General features: G+C 29.0%; 3 protein-coding genes and 2 long non-coding RNA genes across 7 annotated transcripts; 3 read left to right on the top strand and 2 right to left on the bottom strand.

Annotated features, from left to right (window-relative positions):
* The first annotated feature begins 426 nt into the window (after positions 1 to 426).
* LOC149892911 (uncharacterized) lies at positions 427 to 3486 on the top strand. Its single transcript, XR_016450446.1, has 3 exons — positions 427 to 719; positions 3141 to 3243; positions 3376 to 3486. It is a non-coding gene; the product is annotated as an uncharacterized LOC149892911 (long non-coding RNA).
* Positions 2861 to 6116, bottom strand: LOC145187536 (galactose-3-O-sulfotransferase 3-like). The gene is made up of 3 exons (XM_090080884.1): positions 5324 to 6116; positions 4846 to 4932; positions 2861 to 4606 (listed from the first exon to the last, which is right to left on the bottom strand). The coding sequence occupies exons 1-3, from the start codon at positions 5416 to 5418 to the stop codon at positions 3580 to 3582; spliced, it is 1209 nt and encodes a 402-aa protein (XP_089937010.1). The 5' UTR covers positions 5419 to 6116; the 3' UTR covers positions 2861 to 3579.
* A 2133-nt stretch (positions 6117 to 8249) lies between these two features.
* LOC149892910 (uncharacterized) lies at positions 8250 to 11540 on the top strand. Its single transcript, XR_016450444.1, has 2 exons — positions 8250 to 8566; positions 10888 to 11540. It is a non-coding gene; the product is annotated as an uncharacterized LOC149892910 (long non-coding RNA).
* Positions 10977 to 22808, bottom strand: LOC149892909 (galactose-3-O-sulfotransferase 3-like). 3 transcript variants are annotated; one of them, XM_090080860.1, is made up of 4 exons: positions 22574 to 22808; positions 13203 to 15045; positions 12885 to 13129; positions 10977 to 12727 (listed from the first exon to the last, which is right to left on the bottom strand). In XM_090080860.1, the coding sequence occupies exon 4, from the start codon at positions 12643 to 12645 to the stop codon at positions 11701 to 11703; it is 945 nt and encodes a 314-aa protein (XP_089936986.1). In that variant the 5' UTR covers positions 12646 to 12727; positions 12885 to 13129; positions 13203 to 15045; positions 22574 to 22808; the 3' UTR covers positions 10977 to 11700. The 3 variants fall into 3 exon arrangements, with proteins under 3 accessions (XP_089936986.1, XP_089936977.1, XP_089936990.1); XM_090080851.1 differs by having other exon boundaries at positions 12885 to 15045; XM_090080864.1 differs by lacking the exon at positions 22574 to 22808 and having other exon boundaries at positions 12885 to 12971; positions 13351 to 13396.
* On the top strand, positions 18893 to 21712 carry LOC145185523 (uncharacterized). The gene has a single exon (XM_090099692.1). The coding sequence runs from the start codon at positions 19043 to 19045 to the stop codon at positions 21560 to 21562; it is 2520 nt and encodes an 839-aa protein (XP_089955818.1). The 5' UTR covers positions 18893 to 19042; the 3' UTR covers positions 21563 to 21712.
* Positions 22809 to 23384: the final 576 nt, after the last annotated feature.

Below are 23384 nucleotides of genomic sequence, written 5' to 3'. Positions count from 1 at the left end.
TTACGCAGAGAAATAGCATCTTTCTTTTTAAACATTTTCAGTGTGGAATCAGGTGGTCAAAAAAGTCACTTTTAAAATCCTATATTTGGCTATATTTGGCTAAACAAATTTAATAAAAAAATTTTAAAGACTTTTTAAGAAAAGCATTTGTACGGTAAAGAATAAAGCTTTCCCCAGACCTCTATATATCGTTTAGAATCACAGTTAAATGAATTTTTTAACAATCACTTTCAAAAAAATAGTCTCTTCGGTCTCGGTTGGCTTTCAAATTTCCTCGTAAAATCGAAATTTAGATAAAAACATCTTAAATTTCATCTTTGTTAGACATTTAAAAATTTGTTAAGAATACGTCACAATCGGTTCTATGACATGTTTACTAACTCCTGTCAAAAATTCATTTTCACATTTTTTCACTTATTCGAGAGATTTAATTTTTAAGTTAACTTTTTAAATATGAAAACACAGCACATTTTCATGGATAAATTGTATATATCTGACATTAGATTCAAGAAAATCATATGATGTATGGTTAAAACTTATAATCATTTATCTACCACGGAAAGATGAAGGAGCTACAAAGGTGGTAAAATAATCTTGAGATTGATTTTTTCAAATTCGGGGAAAACTCATTCTCATATCAGTTATTAGAAGAAAACCAGAAATCTCGTGACAAGTTATTTGATTACTGCATGGGACAAGTAAAAGAAAAGATTGCTAAGGTTTTTTTTTTTTTTTTTTTTGTGCTCTCAAGGAAAATATTCACGAATATTTTAGGAGGAGAATTTTTAGGAAAATTTTTTTATTTACAAAACATCTTGAAATCATTCGGTCTGTACGGAATAAAAAAAAATTTACATAAATTTGTGAGAAAACGCTAAAAATTTCTGCAAAGAGTTTAGGACATTTGACGAGTAAAATGTAACATTACTGGGTTTCTGATGAATATAACAACATATTAATGGGTTTCACAAAGATTTTTAGCAAAATATAAAAATGGTAACTTTAAAAATGGTATTAGTCTTAAGGGTTTTGTTAAAGTTTGATAGTAACTTCAGGATAGAAAATTATGGTTATGAAATAAAAAGTTAAATGAACATTTGTAAGTTAAAAAATGTATCACAGTTTGTATATGCATATATTACATCAAGCACTGGTCAATAAACTTAAGGAGAGGGGCGGCTGAAACCAGAATCTGCCTTTAAATTCCAACTGGGAGAACAGTTTTTTTTTATTTATTTTTTTTCAACATTAAAAACCAATATGATTTAAAATTGTTTATTACCAAACAAGTGCATCTGTGTGTGAGGGACAAAAAAGATGCCGACGCTTTGTTTTTTATTTTCTTATCGCTTATTAAATTTTAAAGTGAGCGAATGAGGAGTTTTAGAGCTTGAAAGTTTTAGACCTTTTTAGACTTGTAATAGTATTTTCAAAGGAAGAATAGCAACTACTTTGTCTATATGCTGATTCAATGTTCTTCTCCAATTAACGAAAACTTCTTTTTACTTGGTTGTGCTTCTAATGGAATTGCAGAAACTTAGAGCCCGTCTGAGACAGAAACATTCTTGGCTTCAATCCACCTTGATCTACTAATGAAAGGCTTCAAGGATTAAGAAATGTTTTTCATGTTCTTTGATTTTCCAAATCTGTCAATCATTCACATGAAAATATCAGTTATAACTTTCTCTTGCTGCATGAGAAACTTATCATATTAAAAGTTTCTCGTGCAGCAAGATTTTTTAATAACTTTTATTTGTAGAAAAGTTGGCTAACCACCCAATTCATCTTTGCTCCTGGATCAGCCCCTGTTTACATATATTGTAGAAAAGTTGGCTAACCACCCAATTCACCTTTGCTCCTGGATCAGTCCCTGTTTATATATATTGTAGAAAAGTTGGCTAACCACCCAATTCACCCTTGCTCCTGGATCAGTCCCTGTTTATATATATTGTAGAAAAGTTGGCTAACCACCCAATTCACCCTTGCTCCTGGATCAGTCCCTGTTTATATATATATTATCAAAATTATACAAAAGGTGGAACAACGCAGCAGTTTGAATTTTCGCATTGTTTACACGTCATCTATTACTTCATACATTTTTTATATCATAACATCCTCTTTTAAAGATATTCCTTTAAACCATCAGTTTTTGTTTTGTTTCAACAAGTTGAATATATATTTATAAACCTAAAAATTAACAAAATAATTTTCTTAAAGCAAATTTAAAAAATTATTTCAAACGCAAATATGTAAGCAATTTTTCAATTTTCGTTTCTCAATTTCAATGGCTTTTCAATTCCTCATGGAGTTAACAGAATTTCTTTAAAGAAATCTACGATATTTTTTTATTTTTGGGTTTATGACTTCTAGATAGTTAAAGATAATTTTTTTACGAAATGTTGAAGGTATTTTTCTAAAAGAAAATTTGTTTTGTTTTATAAAAAGTTTCAGAAAGAAACTGAAAAGAAGAAAGAAGCTTGTTTCTGCAGAAAATTCTTTTAAAACTCTTTTAAGAGATAAAAATAAATTAATAATAATTTGTTTCCCGAAAACGAAATGTACTAAAGAAGTTTTTTTTAAGAATGCAATTTATTAACAATGATTTAAATATTTAAACATAATCATTTTATCCAGTTTTTACCAGGGGGTAGGATGTTTTACCAGGAGGTAGATGGTTTTCTCTACGTTTATTTATCACCGAAGTAGCAGGTTTTTCAATATTTGTCTTATAAGTACTTATTGTAAATATTTTTATAGGGCAGGCAGATGGTGTCTCGGAAAGAGATAAAAATAAAGAAGAAAAGCTTAGATACGAAGGCATTTTCCCTCTGCATATTTGCATATTTAGTAGACACAATACGAGATTTCTTTTTTATTCGTAGCATTTCTTGATACAATGAATGACATATAAAACTAAAGTTTGTTAAAAGTTTTTTACAGTAGAAACTCGAAATAACAAACCACGAAGTTTAACGAGAAGCTGCTCGTTATCAAAAGATTTTTCTTCTATAATAGAAAATTGTCGCTTGATGACGAATTGAAACAGAGCTTAACTCTTTGCATCAAGAGTTAAGTTCAATCGGGGGCTTATAGAGTTTAGCTATATGTTTTAATATTAAGGTTGCTTCTTTTAATTTTAGCTAAACAATGGAACCACGTTTAACTCTTACGAGATTGCTAAGGAGTAAAACAACTGTTCAAGAAGCATCGATAATCGTGATGTTTAACTGAAGGCTCCTATCGGTTTGTCGGCGTCACTTTTTAGTTTAGGTCTTATTGAATGATAATTTCTCATACTGCATATATAAATACATATATTGTGTGTGTTTTTGTGTGCGTTTGTAAATATGTATATATATATATATATTTTTATAGCTGCCATATGTGCAATAGTAAAACTATTTACAGAAAACTTCAAACAACTTGTTCGTCTTTATGAACTGTTACACGTAAACGTGGTTAGCACGTGGATGAATAAAATACAGCGAGTTAATAAAACTTTAGATAAGCGGCGTAGCAATACTCCCCACGAGTTATTTTCCTCAAAATGTTGTCATGTATTTTCATTTTGATTCGGCATTAAAAAACATTTTTCTTTTTTGTACTTTCTAAAAACACTTTATCTTTTGCTTTTTTCAAAGCAATCGTATAGTTTAGCTCTTCTAATTTTAAATCGGAACACAACTTTGGTATACTTTCCGTTATACCAAAATCTGATTTTAAAACAGAAGTATGGTTGCTCGACTGCGAACATTGGAATAGCAACAGCTTGTTCATTTCTCTCAGTTTTTCAACTTCCTGTTTGAAGTTGGCGTCGCTGTTTTCTATCTTGCGCCAAAAGGTCCGATTAAAATAGTTGTAAATAGCTGCATCCAACTTGTTCCAACTTAAAACTCTCTTTGTTGCATTAGCTATGTAGTTTGTATTGACATCCTTTTTCAACCTGGCGTTATGATGAAAAAATGCAACGTCCTTCAAATCCCAACAGAGTTCGTTTTTTAACAAAACCAACGACTCTAACATATACTCTGTAATCATAACGAGGCTAAAATCTCTTTCAATGGTTTTCAAAACAGTTTCCACGTAACGGTTAGTCTCGTTCCATGGATCAAATCCCATATCAAACGCATTTGGATTTTTAGTTAATGAATAAGCACCATAACCATCATATCTTTGAGATCTTATAAATTTCTCTAAATCTTTATCTGAAATATTGAAAAGCTCATCAAGCACCGGTAACGAGCCATTTAGTCGGTAATTCTTCCTAAAGATTAAATACTGCGCAGCTGAGTCGAACTGTGAATAGGGCTCCCTCAAAATAGTTATTATTTTGGTACGACCTTTGTCTAAAATATTTAGTATGTTTTCTTTATGAAAAACAGCATGGTTAAACAACATGTTGTAGGTGTCATTTTTGTCGTGTCGGTAAAGAAAGTTCTGGTGAAATTTTTGTGGGAAACAAAATCTGTGATCGCATTTGGGTAAAGCCACTTTCATATTATGTGATTTTGCGTATCTGTACATGACATTCGCGACTGTTGACGACCCCGTTTTGTGTGTCTTAAGGAAAATGACATTTTCCACCGGCGTACATTGAGTTTTTTTTCTAAATGTTAATTCATAAAGGATTTTATATATCATATAACTTCAAATTCAAATAAATCAAGTAAGACTTTAAATTTTTTAAATCCAAAAAATTATTTAGAAAATAGAAGAGAAGCTTGAGTTGCAGCTAATTATAATAATTTTTGAAAATACTTTTTTAAAACATTTTTGCATTAAAAATTAATGTTTTTGCTAATCTTTATTGTTGATTCTAAAAATATATTCAAGATGGTAACCTACCTGAGCCTTACTTTGATGTTGGGAACTTTACCAAAATCTATGATAATCACAATTATACACCAAGTCACCAAAACAATCAGCAACATCCTAAAAATTAAAAAGTGAAGAGAAGATTTAAAAATTTGAGATTTTTATTGATTTGTCGCATATTTGATTGCTTAATAAATTCCGGAAGACTTTTATCTTTTCGAATTTGTTCCCTTATCATCGACATTTATGAACCAATGTCTAACCAAAATGTATCCTTACAAACTTTCAAGCAAAAGTGTTTCTTTTTAAGATGGTTCATAGATTCAACAAATGATAACAATAACTTACTGATTGGTTTCTTAAATCGAACACATATGTTCAAGTTTAACACGGCTACCTTCTTTTGATATGGATACGTTGTGATGACTAATGGGTAACTAATCTTAAAACAGGCTTTAATGATTCTTGTTTTGTTTTTTTTAAATAAGTAGAGGAAAATAATAATTACCTTAATGTTTGCTTCTGGTAACTACATGGTCGATAACTAGTGTAATGTTCGAGTTCACGATATACCTTGGGATTGTCAATAAACTTTTTTACCATTTCTCAAACTCGATAACAGAAAAAATATTAATTCAGTACTAACAGTTTGGTTTGTGAAAATAATTTGGATTGATAAGCTTTGCAGAAGAAATCCTACTCCATCTTTTTTCCACCATTTCAAGAATGTTGTTACTTAATTGAGATTTAATTATCCTATATAATCATAACTTTAATTGCGTTCTTTTAAAACTAATTTCAATATATATTAAAAGAAGAAACTCAAAAAAACGTCATGTGATGAAGATAAAGGAGAAATATAGAAACTAATAAGGAAGTTACTGATTCGCGTGACGTTTTTCGCGTGAAACGGTTAAATTGCTTTTTAAAAAAATTTAATGTTAAAAGATGCTATTAAAAAACGGTGTTATATTTCTGATATCAACAATAAAGTTGTAAATCAGCAATATTTTTATTAATGAGTAATTCACAAGGTTTGTTAATCAATCCTTCTGTATTTTGGTGCAAAGGCTGTGTTTTCTCAGAATTGCAGTTGAAATAAATGAAAATAAATCAAAAATATACAAGAGAAAATAAATCAAAAATATATAAAAACACAAAAAAACAAACACAAGCCATTTTAATATTTTACAGACTGATTGGAGCCGTTATAACAGCTGAATAGCAAACGGTACAGATAGTTAAAATGGACAGAATTATCGATGCTGCGAACGATCTCAGATAATATTGGAACAGAGAGACGAAAAACTTTAGCGCAACCGTGAACGCAAATAGTAAAAAGTTCCTAATTGGAAAAAAGGTGTCATTCAAGAGTGTTTATCTTACATATTTGTCGTAACATACGATAAATTCCTTTTAAAATGTTTGTTCTTTATAAATATTTTGTTTTATTTTCCTCCCCTCTAATTTGTAATAGCTTCAAAAGACCCTGAACTCATATTTTCGACTCAAGTATCTTAACATAATACTGCTACGATTCACTTTGAAAAATTTAGCTCAACCATCTAGAAATTCTAACTTGCTTTAAACTGATATGTACAATTAGTAGTTTGGGTTGGACGGGGTTTAAAACATCATCAAATGATCTAAAATTTTGTACGCATTTATATTTTGCCAAATGAAACAAGATAGGAGGGGTGCATAATGTAAATATTTTAAAAAAAAGGTTTTTTTCAATGGTCCTATGATGATATTAACAATAAGAAGAACAGGTTCTCTGAGAAAAAGAAATACTAGGTGAAGTAAATGAGCTGATTATTTCTTCTATTGTTGTAAATTTACCAGAGTTTTGTATTTCGTAATGGTAGTATAAGGAAAATATAAATTTTCTTTATAAATAGTTTTAAAATGCAGAAACTTTCTATTGATGTATAAGTCAAAATTTACCGAAAGAGTTACATTGAAAGTAAAAGTACTTTGTTTTTCTGTTCCAAAAACATTTGCTACACTTTTTTCAAACGCGATTTTTGTCAGGGAGCTCTAAGTTCTCTTAATTACTCTTCGTCCTAGTCTTTGACTCTTCTTTCCAGCCTTTGACTAATCGTCCCAGTTTTGACTCTTCGTCCAAGTCTTTGACTCATCGATTATCCGTGGATTAAGTTCAGAATAAACTTTAGAAGACTATTTTCAGAAGTTTTTATGATATATAAACCCAGTTCTTAAATTTTGCAACTTACGAAAACAACGAGATTTTAACAAATTATCAGTAAAATGCCACTCAATGGTTCAATAGACTTTATAACTTGAAATTCTAACAAACATTTTAAGTAGTAAAAGACAATTAGTTTAACATTTAATTTGTTTACAAATAAAGTTTTGGGAAATAAAAGAAAAAAAAATGCTGATGAATTTGAACTGCATCTTAGGTGCATCTTCATGATGTCTAAAATATAAATCTACGATACCACTAGGAAAATCGGATAAAATGCGATGTAAATCCTTATAGAAAGTGCTTTAGAATCTCTTATACAATCGTTTTCGAAAGACTCTTATACAATTGTTTTCGAAAGGCTCTTATATATTGTCTACAAAAAGCAACCCAAAAAATCAAATAATCAAATTTCTAACGAAACAAATAGATGTTTTATGAAATACAAATTTAACTGGAATTCACTACCTCATACAAACTCCGCTAATCATATAACCTTATGGCAAAGAAAATACAAATAAAATCTCATCGAACAACTTCCCTTAACTTCAGGTCTTCAAAATGTATCATCTTTGTTGCATAGTTTCCGGTGCTCCCTTTAGTGTTCATGATTGCCATCTAAAAACACAGGAAATAACTTATCATTTGAAAAAAAATCTTGAAGAATTATCGAGTATCGCGAGAGTACTTCAAGATCACATAAAACAATTATGAAAGCACGCCAGGTGTTTTTTTTCTTTTCACTACCTGTGCTGCACAAAATTATCATAAATTTTCGTTTTATGCAGAGAAAATTTTCATAAATTTCTTGTTTTACGCAGAGAAATAACATCTTTCTTTTTAAACATTTTCAGTGTGGAATCAGGTGGTCAAAAAAGTCACTTTTAAAATCCTATATTTGGCTATATTTGGCTATATTTGGCTAAACAAATTTAATAAAAAAATTTTAAAGACTTTTTAAGAAAAGCATTTGTACGGTAAAGAATAAAGCTTTCCCCAGACCTCTATATATCGTTTAGAATCACAGTTAAATGAATTTTTTAACAATCACTTTCAAAAAAATAGTCTCTTCGGTCTCGGTTGGCTTTCAAATTTCCTCGTAAAATCGAAATTTAGATAAAAACATCTTAAATTTCATCTTTGTTAGACATTTAAAAATTTGTTAAGAATACGTCACAATCGGTTCTATGACATGTTTACTAACTCCTGTCAAAAATTCATTTTCACATTTTTTCACTTATTCGAGAGATTTAATTTTTAAGTTAACTTTTTAAATATGAAAACACAGCACATTTTCATGGATAAATTGTATATATCTGATATTAGATTCAAGAAAATCATATGATGTATGGTTAAAACTTATAATCATTTATCTACCACGGAAAGATGAAGGAGCTACAAAGGTGGTAAAATAATCTTGAGATTGATTTTTTCAAATTCGGGGAAAACTCATTCTCATATCAGTTACTAGAAGAAAACCAGAAATCTCGTGACAAGTTATTTGATTACTGCATGGGACAAGTAAAAGAAAAGATTGCTAAGGTTTTTTTTTTTTTTTTCTTGCTCTCAAGTAACATATTCACGAAATGTTTAGGAGGAGAATTTTTCGAAAAATGTTTTTTATTTACAAAAAGCATCTTGAAATCATTCGGTCTGTAAGGAATCAAAAAAAATTTACATAAGTTTGTGAGAAAATGCTAAAAATTTCCGCAAAGAGTTTAGGACATTTGATGAGTAAAATGTAACATTACTGGGTTTCTGATGAACATAACAACATATTAATGGGTTTCACAAAGATTTTTAGCAAAATATAAAAATGGTAACTTTAAAAATGGTATTAGTCTTAAGGGTTTTGTTAAAGTTTGATAGTAACTTCAGGATAGAAAATTATGGTTATGAAATAAAAAGTTAAATGAACATTTGTAAGTTAAAAAATGTATCACAGTTTGTATATGCATATATTACATCAAGCACTGGTCAATAAACTTAAGGGGAGGGGCGGCTGAAACCAGAATCTGCTTTTAAATTCCAACTGGGAGAACAGTTTTTTTTATTTTTTTTTTCAAAACTTTTAATTCAATTTTTTTTTTCAAAGTAATTTTAGTTAATATGAGTATTTTAAGTGTCAAGAAATAAAAACTAAAGATTCGTTTTCAGAAATGATAAACTAAAGTTTTTAAATTATAAGCTCTGTTAAAGAATTCTCATTTTAAATAGTTATATTATTTAGATATATAAAAATTATTTACTATAAAAAAAGTCATTAAAGTAATTATAGTATAATCTGGTTCTACTGTTGTAAAGACAGAGAAATTAATCATACCAATCAGCTATCACAACTTTTATTGTTATCAATGACAAAAAATGTTACACAAAAAAAAACTTTTTGATAATTATAAAATAAAATGTTGCTAATTAATGATTTTTATTTTTTTATTTTTTATTTTTTTTTTTCTTCAATTCTAAAAAATATCTATCAATTTAGTTTGCTAATTAGCAAACAAGTGCATCTGTGTGTGAGGAACAAAAAAGATGCAGACGCTTTGTTTTTTATTTTCTTATCGCTTATTAAACTTTAAAGTGAGCAAATGGGGAGTTTTAGAGCTTGAAAGTTTTAGACCTTTTTTGACTTGTAATAGTATTTTCAAAGGAAGAATAGCAACTACTTTGTCTATATGCTGATTCAATGTTCTTTTCCAATTTACGAAAACTTCTTTTTACTTGGTTGTGCTTCTAATGGAATTGCAGAAATTTAGAGCCCGTCTGAGACAGAAAAATTCTTGGTTTCAATCCACCTTGATCTACTAATAAAAGGCTTCAAGGATTAAGAAATGTTTTTTATTTTCTTTGATTTTCCAAATCTGTCAATCATTCACATGAAAATATCAATTATAACTTTCTCTTGCTGCATGAGAAACTTATCATATTAAAAGTTTCTCGTGCAGCAAGATTTTTTAACAACTTTTATTTGTAGAAAAGTTGGCTAACCACCCAATTCATCTTTTCTCCTGAATAAGTCCTTGTTTATATATATTATCAAAAATATACCAAAGGTGAAACAAAACAGCAGTTTGAATTTTCGCATTTAGATTATTTACCCGTCATCTGTTACTTCATACAATTTTCTCTCATAACATCCTCTTTTAAAGATAACTCATACTATAACTCATAGATAACTCATACTATAACTCATAGATAACTCATACTATAACTCATAGATAACTCATACAAACATACTCCTTTAAACCATCAGTTTTTGTTTTGTTTCAACAAGTTGAATATGTAGTTATAAGCCTAAAAATTAACAAAATAATTTTCTTAAGGCAAAGTTAAAAAATTATTTCAAACGCAAATGTGTAAGCAATTTTTCGATTTTCGTTTCTCAATTTCAATGGCTTTTCAATTCCTCATGGAGTTAACAGAATTTCTTTAAAGAAATCTACGATATTTTTTTATTTTTGGGTTTATGACTTCTAGATAGTTAAAGATAATTTTTTTACGAAATGTTGAAGGTATTTTTCTAAAAGAAAATTTGTTTTGTTTTATAAAAAGTTTCAGAAAGAAACTGAAAAGAAGAAAGAAGCTTGTTTCTGCAGAAAATTCTTTTAAAACTCTTTTAAGAGATAAAAATAAATTAATAATAATTTGTTTCCCGAAAACGAAATGTACTAAAGAAGTTTTTTTTAAGAATGCAATTTATTAACAATGATTTAAATATTTAAACATGATCATTTTATCCAGTTTTTACCAGGGGGTAGGATGTTTTACCAGGAGGTAGAAGGTTTCTCTACGTTTATTTATCACCGAAGTAGGATGTTTTTCAATATTTGTCTTATAAGTACTTATTGTAAATATTTTTATAGGGCAGGCAGATGGTGTCTCGGAAAGAGATAAAAATAAAGAAAAGCTTAGATACGAAGGCATTTTCCCTTCCTATTTAGTAGACACAATACGAGGTTTCTTTTTTATTCGTAGCATTTCTTGATACAATGAATGACATATAAAACTAAAGTTTGTTAAAAGTTTTTTACAGTAGAAACTCGAAATAACAAACCACGAAGTTTAACGAGAAGCTGCTCGCTATCAAAAGATTTTTCTTCTATAATAGAAAATTGTCGCTTGATGACGAATTGAAACAGAGCTTAGCTCTTTGCATCAAGAGTTAAGTTCAATCGGGGGCTTATAGAGTTCAACTATATAATTAAATATCAAGGTTGCTTTTTTTAATTTTAGCTAAACAATGGAACCACGTTTAACTCTTACGAGATTGCGAAGGAGTAAAGCAACTGTTCAAGAAGCATCGATAATCGTGGTGTTTAACTGACGGCTCCTATCGGTTTGTCGGCGTCACTTTTTAGTTTAGCTCTTATTGAATGAGAATTTCTCATATTGCATATATAAATACATATATTGTGTGTGTTTTTGTGTGCGTTTATAAATATGTATATATATATATATATATATATTTATAGCTGCCATATGTGCAATAGTAAAACTATTTACAGAAAACTTCAAACTACTTGTGTGGCTTTATGAACTGTTACACATAAACGTGGTTAGCACGTGAATGAATAAAATACGGCGAGTTAATAAAAACTTAGGTAAGCGGCGTAGCAATACTCCCCACCAGTAATTTTTCTCAAAATGTTGTCATGTATTTTCATTTTGATTCGGCATTAAAAAACATTTTTCTTTTTTGTACTTTCTAAAAACATTTTATCTTTTGCTTTTTTCAAAGCAATCGTATAGTTTAGCTCTTCTGATTGTAAATCGGAACACAACTTTGGTATACTTTCCGTTATACCAAAATCTGATTTTAAAACAGAAGTATGGTTGCTCGAGTGCGAACATTGGAACAGCAACAGCTTGTTCATTTCTCTCAGTTTTTCAACTTCCTGTTTGAAGTTGGCGTCGCTGTTTTCTATCTTGCGCCAAAAGGTCCGATTAAAATAGTTGTAAATAGCTGCATCCAACTTGTTCCAACTTAAAACTCTCTTTGTTGCATTAGCTATGTAGTTTGTATTGACATCCTTTTTCAACCTGGCGTTATGATGAAAAAATGCAACGTCCTTCAAATCCCAACAGAGTTCGTTTTTTAACAAAACCAACGACTCTAACATATACTCTGTAATCATAACGAGGCTAAAATCTCTTTCAACGGTTTTTAAAACAGTTTCCACGTAACGGTTAGTCTCGTTCCATGGATCAAATCCCATATCAAACGCATTTGGATTTTTAGTTAATGAATAAGCACCATAACCATCATATCTTTGAGATCTTATAAATTTCTCTAAATCTTTATCTGAAATATTGAAAAGCTCATCAAGCACCGGTAACGAGCCATTTAGTCGGTAAGTCTTCCTAAAGTCAAAATACTGCGCAGCTGAGTCGAACTGTGAGTAGGGCTCCCTCAAAATAGTCACTATTTTGGTACGACCTTTGTCTAAAATATTTAGCATGTTTTCTTTATGAAAAACAGCATGGTTAAACAACATGTTGTAGGTGTCATTTTTGTCGTGTCGGTAAAGAAAGTCCTGATGAAATTTTTGTGGGAAACAAAATCTGTGCTCACATTCGGGTAAAGCCACTTTCATATTATGTGATTTTGCGTATCTGTACATGACATTTGCGACTGTTGACGACCCCGTTTTGTGTGTCTTAAGGAAAATGACATTTTCCACCGGCGTACATTGAGTTTTTTTTCTAAATGTTAATTCATAATGAATTTAATATAGGGATGGTTCATTATATCAAATTTGAGTGGCAGCTAATTGTATTAATTTTTGAAAATGCTTTTAAAAATATTTTTGCATTTAAAGTTGTTGTTGATTCTAAAAATATATTTAAAATGGTAACCTACCTGATCTTTACTTTGATATTCGGAACTTTACCAAAATCTATGATAATCACAATTATACTCCAAGTTACCAAAATAATCAGCAAATTCCTATAAAAAAAAAAAAATTGAAAAGATTTAAAAATTTGAGATATTTAAAAGATTTTTTACATGTTATATTGTCTAATAAGTTCCGGAAGACTTACATCTTTTCGAATTTGTTCCCATACCCATTAGGAAGTGGACGTCCTTAGAAGTCCACCGGACGTCTAAGGACGTTTTAAATGTCCATAGACGTCCACCGTACGTCTAAGGACGTGTTAAACGTCCGTAGACGTCCACTGGACGTCTAAGAACGTCTTGTGCCTACTGGGTATCATCAAGATTTGTGAACCAATGTCCAACCAAAATGTATCCTTACAAACTTTTAAGCGCAAGGGTTTCTTTTTAAGATGATTCATAGATTCATCAAATGATAACAATAACTTACTGATTGGTTTCTTAAATCGAACACACGTGTTCAAGTTTAACATAGCTACCTTCTTTTGATATGGATACGTTGTGATGACTAATGGGTAACTAATCTTAAAACAGGCTTTAATGATTCTTGTTTTTTTTTTTTTTTAAATAAGTAGAGGAAAATAATAATTACCTTAACGTTTGCTTCTGGTAACTACATGGTCGATAACTAGTGTAATGTTCAAGTTCACGATATACCTTGGGATTGTCAATAAACTTTTTTACCATTTCTCAAACTCGATAACAGAAAAAATATTAATTCAGTAATAATAGTTTGATTTGTGAAAATGATTTGGATTGATAAACTTTGCAGAAGAAATCCTACTCCATCTTTTTTCCACCATTTCAAGAATGTTGTTACTTAATTGAGATTCAATTATCCTATATAATCATAACTTTAATTGAGTTTTTAAAAAACTAATTTCAATATATATTAAAAGAAGAAACTCAAAAAAACGTCCTGTGATGAAGATAAAGGAGGAATATAGAAACTAATAAGGAAGTTACTAATTCGCGTGACGTTTTTCGCGTGAAACGATTAAATTGCTTTTTAAAAAAATTTAATTTTTAAAAAACGGTGTTATATTTCTAATATTAGCAATAATAATACTAAAAGTTGTCAACCAGCAATATTTTTATTAATGAGTAATTCACAAGGTTTGCTAATCAATCCTTCTGTATTTTGGTGCAAGGGTTGTGTTTTCTCGGAAACGCAGTTGAAATAAATGATAAATACTATCGGATGTCTGTTGAACTCTTTAAGTATTTAATAAAAATCATAGATAAACACACAAAAAATAACTCATTAATGATAATTAAGTCGATGAGCTTAATTATGTCAATAATTTTGCAAGTTACGAAAACAACGAAATTTTAACAAATTATCAGTAAAATGCTTGTCAATAGTTCAACAGACTTTGTAACTTTAAAATCTAACAAAATGGCTAACGCTAATATTGTAAAACCTTTCACCTCTAAGAATGATTCTCAAAACTAAAGTAGGTTTTTTTGAGCAGCAGAAATAAAACTTTTTAAGTAGTAAAAGACAATTTGTTTAACATTTAATTTATTTACAAATAAAGTTTAGGGAAGAAAAAAAGGAAAAAAGAGAAAAGACGTTAAAAAAATGCTGATGAATTTAAACTGTGTCTTAGGTGCATCTTCATAATGTCTAAAGGTGACTTTCCACTCATCCGTTTTAGCCACGGGAAAGGGAAAGGGATGGCAAAATTAATCACGTGAGCATGCACAGTGAGTAGTTTTCAAAATTAAATTACAAACTGCGCATGCTCACGTGATTAATTTTCCCATCCCTTTCCCTTTCCCGTAGCTAAAACGGGTGGAAGCTCGCCTTAAAATCTACAAACTTGGAAAAACGGATAAAATGTGGTGTAAAACCTTTTCGGAAATGCTTTAGACTCTCTTATGCAATCTTTTTCGAAAGACTCTTTTACACAATCCTCTTTAAAAGACTCAAATAGATGTTTTATGAAATACAAATTTAATTGGAATTTACTACCTCATACAAACTCCGTTAATCATATAACCTAATGGCAAACAAAATACAGTTAAAATCTCATCAAAAAACTTCCCTTAATTTCAGGTCTTCAAAATGTATCTTTGTTGCACAGTTTCTGGTGGTCCCTTTAATGTTCATGCTTTCCATCTAAAAACACAGGAAATAACTTATCATTTGAAAAAAAATCTTGAAGAATTATCGAGCATCCGATAGTACTTCAATATCACATAAAACAATTATGAACGCGTTCCAGGTGATTTTTTTCTTTTCACTACCTGGGGCCAATGCTATAAACATTTCGAATTTTTTTTCGAGAAAAAAAATCTTTCGTAAAAACCCAATTTTTTAAGTAAATTATTTTTTCGTAAAAAAATGCGTAAATTCGAAGAATTTATCGCTGTTTGTATTTTTTTCGGCCATTGCTATAAAGCATAAAAGGTATACGTCACTAAAATTCACGGACTTTTTTTATCCGTAATACGTCATTGATAGCAATTTTAATTTTAATTTTTATTTAGTAGGCCTACTTAATAAACTTTATTAGTTATTAAGTAGGCTGTGCTGTCTATTCTACTTTTATAAATATTTTTACATTCTGGTATTTGGTGTTTAAAAAAACTGTGTAAAGTTAAAATAGGAACGTGGATTTAATTTTTTCGGATGAAGACTTAGATTTCGAAGTTTCAGAAAATGAGCTTCGCCACCGATTGCCTCGAGAGGTTGGTGTTTAAAACATTACTTAAGATTACTAAACTTTTATGTTTTTTTAATGATTTTTTTATCGAACAAAATCAGAAATCATACTAAATAGGGGCAGAAATTATATTTTTGTTTTGTTTTTCAATTTCATTTTAGTTTAATGGCCGCTTTTTTAACGAAGATGTTTCTGACAATTTTTTTCGAGAGCAGTATCGAGTCCCAAGAGCTTTATTAGATTTTTAGAAACTAGGCTTAAAGATGATTTGGAACATTATACTAAGCGAAATAAAAGCATTTCAGTACGTTTCCAGATAATGGTATTTCTTCATTTTATTGGCACAAATGTTTTTTTTCATGTTCTCAGAGACTGTCATGGAATCTCTACCAACACAATTTATCGTATTATACACAGCGTAGGAGAAGAAATTGATATATACTATACGTTACATCATTTTATCATTTTTACTTTTATATATTGTAATATATCTCTGCTGTTGCTACTGTTTTTGAATATAATGATTAAATTGTCATTATTATTACCCTTGTTATATATCATTAGCACTATTAGTAGTTTACTTCACATTAGTTTATAACTATTTGTGTGTAAACTTGAATGTAAAATCTTTATTTAGAAATATATGTTTGATTGATTACATACTTACATTATGTTAATATATACTATATATTACATACTTATACTATAACATTTGTAAAATATATATATATATATATATATACATATATATACATATATATATATACATATATATATATATATATATATATATATATATATATATATATATATATATATATATATATATATATATATATATATATATACATATATATATATATACATATATATATATATATACATATATATATATATATACATATATATATATATATATATAGTCAAACACTATGAAAAATTTGTTTAACCAAAATAACTATCGAAAACCTACATAAATAGGCATGGAATGTTAAATTCATGCATGCATTGTTAACGAAACACTACAAGGAACTGAATAATTGATTAAATGCAGATTTTAAGTAATTAGTATATTACGGAGTTACCAAAATCCTTTTCAGTTTTATCTATAAAATATCTACATAAAAACACAAACAAAGAATGTTCAATGATTTTGAAGTGCTAACGTTGTTCCAAGAGTGGCCGCTAAAAATCACGAAGAAAATATCTAAAATTGAGATCAAAAATTTATCTGAAGTTTTTTTTCGAAAAAACGCATTTTTTATCTGAAAAGGCGATTCCCTGGTTCGTTTATAGCATTGGATTTAGTAGCGAAGTTTTTATCTTAAAAACGGAATTTTTTGAATGTTTATAGCAATGGACATTTTTTTTCTTCGCTTTTTACGGTAAAAACTTCGTGTTTTACGGAAAAAACTTCATTTTTTATGTTTATAGCATTGGCCCCAGTACCGCACAAAGTTATCATAAATTTTTTTGTATTACGCAGAGAAAATTATCATAAATTACTTGTTATACGCAGAGAAATAACAATTTTCTTTTTTAGAAAAGCATTTGTACGGTAAAGAACTTTTCCCCAGACCTCTTAGAACCTCCGTTAGAATCACAGTAATATGAAGTTTTTAACAATCATTTTCAGAAAAATACTCTATTTGGCTAATCTTTCAAATTCCCTGGTTAAATTGAAATTTAGAAAGAAATATTTTGAATTTCATTTTTGTTGGACATTTAAAAATTTGTTAAGAATTGTTGAATTGAGATTACGTCACAATCGATTCTATGACACGTTTACTGGTGTTGTTACGACTTTGAAATTATTTGACTAAATCGATTAATGTATTTTTCAAAGTCAATCAAAATCGACTAATACATTTTTAAAGTCGACTAAAAGTCGGTTTAGTCAAAATTCTTGAATAAAAAATTTATTATAATCATATACTTTAATGTTGCTTGACAATTTATTTTTTAGATGCTATGAAACAAATAGAACTTTAGGAGAGTAAACAAAAAAAACGAAGTGGTATGTGATACTGTTGTAACAACACATGCTGTTGTTATATCAAGAGCATTTTCTTTGTTCAGCTTTAATTCGTCTAATCTGTTAGATGAATTAAAATCGAATAAACAAATAAAATAAAATGGAAATTACAATCACAAAGTAAAGAAGAAAAAAACACAGATGGGCATTTTATAACACTTTTGACAACAATTAAAGCAAAAAATTTTGTTAAAAAATTTAATTAACAAAAAGCAGTGGCGTAGATAGGTGGGGGTAAATGGGGCGGCTAACTATTTTTTGGGGTGGCAGGTTTATAAAACTTTTTCGCATCCTTAACTGATTACCATGACATTACTAAACATTTTGTTTTAAAAGTTGAGATTTTTAGTTTTTTTTAAAAAATTTTAAAACATCTCCAGTTTTAATTAAGCAATTAAGCTGAAATTTTCAGGATATGTTCTTCATACACGTAGAATTCATTTGTCATAAGTTTTTTAAGTTTTCTTTTTTTGGAGTGTTACAATGTGGTTTTATCTGCCAGAGTTTTTTCATAAAAAATATATATATTCAAGTTTAAAAGTCAATATAATCTGAACTAGCGAGGCAAATTAAAAAACCCTATGACAAATGAATTTTATAAATATGTAGAACTACCACACCAAATTTGGAGTTTTGATTTATTGTCATTTTGGAGAAATTGTATTTTGAAGTTTTCGTTTTTTTTACACTTTTTAATAAAATTTCGAGGCACTTTTTTATATATTTTTTTAATTTTATATTTAGTTTCATAATTATTATCATTAAAAACTGCTATGTTTTATTGTAAATACAACTTTGCTTGAAAAATGTTTTTCATAGGCCTGCCACCTTAAGATCACAAAAATTTGGGTGAAAATTCTGACTCAGAATAGACTTAATAATAAGACAATTATATTACCTTGATGATATAAAATATGATTTTAAAGTTTTATAATAAAATTAATTCTTTTTAAGTAAATTTGGAGTTTTTTCGATTTTCTCAAAATTTGCCCAATTTTTTCACAAACTATTTCAACTGGAAGAACGAAAATTTCACTGAGACTAAGTTATCATAGCATAACTAAAAAAAATGCCATAAACTTTTTACTTAACAAAACTTATTGATTTTTGGCCACCAAAAACTGAAGTTTCAAACTGTAATTGGTGTTTAATAAGTTTATACATAAAAACCATAGCGTTCTCTACTACAGGCCTATTCATCGTGCAACCGGATTTTTTTGTGGAGGCCTACTTTTTTACGGCAAAAAAAAAGTTATTTCTCCATGTTCAGACCAGATAAAATGTCATGTCGTTTATGATATATATTTAAATAATGGAATATAATACAATGTTAGTAAACTTATATAATTTAATTATGGAGTTTCAGATTTAATTCAAAACTAATAATATATTTATAAAATTTAGATTAAACTATCATGCCAAATAAATGTTGTGTGTATGCTTGTCGCACCAACTATCAAAGTGAAAAAAACAAAATATCTAGTGAAGTTAACAAAATATCAGTGTATCGGTTTCCAAGTGATAACGTTGAGCGTGAAAAATGGATAAAAGTTATTCCAAACTCTAATTTGGTTGTTAACAAGTATACTGTTATCTGTGAGTTACACTGGCCCCCAAATTTTGATACAGTTATAGTGCGTGGAGGAAAACGTCGACCAAAAAATCCTCCTTCTGTTTGGCTGGGAATACCTTTATCTCAAATTCCAACTGCTAATCCAACTGAAAGGACTACCAAAAGATCTTTAGGTGGCATTAAAAGTACATTAGATGATGAGCTAGACACATTTCTTAAAAGAGATAAAGCCACTTTTTGTGACATCAAAAACAAGTTTATCAATAGCAGTGATCACCAATATCCAGTTATATCGTTTATGGTTGATGGCTATGTTGTTATACAATCTTTGCAATTTTTTAATGGAATACCTTTTTTTGTACTTAAAATTTATGAAAATCTTACCTTTGAAACATTTCATTATGGGATTAAGTGTCACATTTCTAGCTTAACAGTAAATCGAATCATAACTGTTGACACCTGGTCTATGTTTGATGAGATACTTTGTTTTTTAAGCTCCTTGAAAATGGACAATAAAAAAGAGGTAATAATGCAACATATTTCAGTTATGGGACCAAAAACAGTTGGAGATAAACTTTATACACCTGAAATACTTATACGCTCTTTTGTATATTTTTCAACATCAAGGGCATTATATAATCGCTTAAGTAATGACTATCAACTTCCATCTATTTCAACACTGACTCGAATTACTTCAAAAATTTCTAATATTAATGAAAACAAATTTGTTAACTCAATTTTTAACTCTCTTCCGGATAAACAGAAATTATGTATCATACTACATGATGAAATATATGTTAAAAAAAGTTTGCTTTACCATGGTGGAACTATTTTTGGTAGATCGGAAGATAACCCAGTAGAATTGTCCAAAACATTGTTAGGGATTATGGCTGTTTGTTTAAATGGAGGTCCAAAGGTGTTAATTAAAATGATACCAATATCAAAATTGCGATCTGATTTTTTGTTTGAACAGATTAATTTAACCAATCAAATAATTGATTCAGTCAATGCAAATGTAAAAGCTATTATATGTGATGGGAATTGTGTCAATCAGTCTTTTTTTAAAATGTACACATTTGTTCCGGGAAAACCATGGTTAACAGTAGATGGAAAGTATTTACTTTATGATTTTGTACACCTCATAAAAAATATTTGTAATCTTTGGTTAACTGAAAAAACTCAGGAATTAATATTTGACAATAACGGAGTAACCAGGATTGCAAAATGGACTCATTTGAAGCAGCTTTACAATGCAGAATCCAGAAGCTTTCTAAAGTTATCTGACCTGAATGAAATTTCTATTTCTCCTAAACCTGTTGAACGACAGTGCGTATTGACGGTTTTAAGAGTATTTTCTGAAAAAACTTACGCTGCTCTTTTGCAACATCCTGACATGATTCATAGTGATGTTAACGACGCTGCTATATTTATCAATAAAGTTATTAGTTGGTGGAAAATTTTAAATGTCAAAGCCATTGGTGCTGATACAAGGCATAATGATCCTTTGCAGGCTGTTATCAATAATCCTGATGACAACCGTTTAAATTTAATACTACAATTTGGTGATATGGCACTTAAAATGGCAGGTCCCAAAGGTAAACGCATTAAACAGCTTTCTAAAGATACTGCAACTTGTATACATCAAACTTGTTATGGACTAGTAGATTTATGTAGATATTTACTTAACACTACGCAAAACTATGTACTTCTTGGTCAATTTACAACAAATCACCTGGAAAAAGAATATAGTATACTTCGTCAAGGTTCTGGTGGTACATATTTTCTTAGTGTTCAACAAGTTATTGAGAAATTACGTATCAAACATGTATCTTTACTTTTGAAATTAAATGTAGATGTTGACAATTTTAATGTGAAGTCTGGTCATCAATGTGCGTTATGCCATTACAAATTGTCTGAAGACTGCTGTGAAATTCTTGATAACTTGCAAGATCTAGAATCTTCTATTGCTGATGATGTCAAAATGTCACTTATTCACATAGCTGGTTATGTTACACGAAATGATAAAGAACGAACTGATTATGAACTTTTAGATCAAACAACGTTCTATTATCAGAAATATGGTCAGTTTTCTAAATTTTTAGATCGTGGTGGATTAAAAATTCCAACTGATAATTCGTGCCAATGGACATTTTTTTGTTTTGTAATTTTTCAAATAATTAAAGATCATGTTTGCAGAAAATCTTTAAGTAGTATTTTTATGATTATATCAGACCATTATTTATTGGATATGGAAGAACATCATTGTGTAATATTGAGCAACATTTTTTTTAAAAATTTATGTACCACTGTCACTCCAAGATCTGGCAAAGAACCTGCTCTAAAAGTATTAAAAATCTCTTAGAAGTCTACTTAGTTGTCTACTATTTATAATATATATAGTATACTATTTTATAAAAGATTTGTAAAAGTTTCATATAGTAGTTTGTTTGTTTTTTCAGATTTTGTTAACAATTTTAATCAAAATTTATCTAATATTCTTTGTTTGGTTTAATAACATTTCTACTCAATTTAAGAAAATATCAATTTTGTATTTCGATGTTAAAGCCAAAATTAAAGGTGTGATAATAATGTAAATGTGTGAAATTTTAAATTAGAAAAAATTTCTTTGTCTTTTATTTACATTGTTTATTACTTAAAAATATTTTTTCTTTCTTTTTCTTTTTTCATGAAAGAAAATTATTAAGCTATACAGAGAATTAAAAATACTTTTTAGTTTTAAGATTACGAAATTATTATCTTTTTTGCCGTAAAAAAGTAGGCCTCCACAAAAAAATCCGGTTGCGCGATGAATAGGCCTGTAGTAGAGAACGCTATGATAAAAACCAACACAAAAAAAACCATTATTATTGCATTAACTAAATGTTGAACAAATAGACAAGTGTCAGTTTCAGCAAATGCATTGATAAACTTTTTAAAAAATGCGCTAAATAAAGTGGGGTAGTCAATGAGCGCTTCAGCTATCACAAATAGCTTCAGGTCTCACCTTCGGCTATCAGGTATCACATGTCATGTATCAGCTATCACGTGTTTTATGTATTACAAGTAATAAATCATATTATCGTGTTTTTTTCTCGTGTTTTTTTAAGAACTTTTTAATCTTCGTGATTCCTTTTTAAAATATCTTGCACGAAATTCACATTATATTTACATTAAATTTATTTTAAGTTTATATTAAATTTGTATCAAATAATTGACATGCTAACATTAAATTCACATTAAACTTAAGATTCACAAAATTATTACAAGTTTGAGAACTTTCATTTATTAAATTAAAAAAAAACGTCACTTTTTTCGTTCAATTAAAAAATATAAAGCCTATTTAATAAAAATTTAAAAAAATACACAATAATACCTATTACGTATTAATTATGCGTCTTTCAGAGAGTTTTCTTGTGTTTTTTCTTTGAGCGTCTGAATTCAACCAGGTATAAGAAAGCTCTAGAAACTTGAAAAAAGGTTTTTTTTTAAAAAATACGTTTGAAATTTAATTTTCATCTCGTTTACGCAAGACGTGTTTTAGACAGAAAATACATCCTAAAGTTTAATGCCTGTTATTAAATAATGCATGCACGTATAAGAGATGGACGTGCAACGATACGGCTTTTTTTGCGAACCATGCTCGTCGCGCATTGTTACAAAGCTTTTGGTTTAAACAATAGAAATTAAGTTATATTAAAGTCTGTCTGATTTGTCGAAAATTTTTGGCCTCGTCTAACCAGTCACATCAAATTCCTTTTGGTTATTTAAGATCAATGATATATATTTACCAGATATCTAACTCGTACCTCCGCAATAAAGCAAATTTTTTGCCAGCCTGAAATGACGCAATTATAATTAAAAGCAAAACAAAAATGAAGTCTTGTTTGTTTAAATAAAAAGACTACCGGCATTAAAAGCTTTAAAAAATTGCTTCACTTTTTCTTACGGAATTTTTGTGAAGTTAGACATCTAGTTAATATGCATCATTGTTTAAGATAGAGACGGCCGATCCGTTACAGTTTATCGGATTATCGGATTGTACACCGAATTATCTATGCTCAAGGACTTATTAATAGATGGATGTTCAACGCATTGTTTCAAAAAAAGATAAGCGTGTTTCGGAATTGTTTAGAAACAATTGGTGATAATTGCAAAACCTAGGAGTATCTTTATCTAATCTGACG

Source organism: Hydra viridissima, unplaced genomic scaffold (assembly GCF_058129835.1).
Source record: "Hydra viridissima isolate aposymbiotic clone 2 unplaced genomic scaffold, HvirCarnegie_v1 scaffold_1, whole genome shotgun sequence".
NCBI lineage: Eukaryota > Metazoa > Cnidaria > Hydrozoa > Anthoathecata > Hydridae > Hydra > Hydra viridissima.
This window is presented reverse-complemented; position numbering and strand designations above follow the sequence as displayed.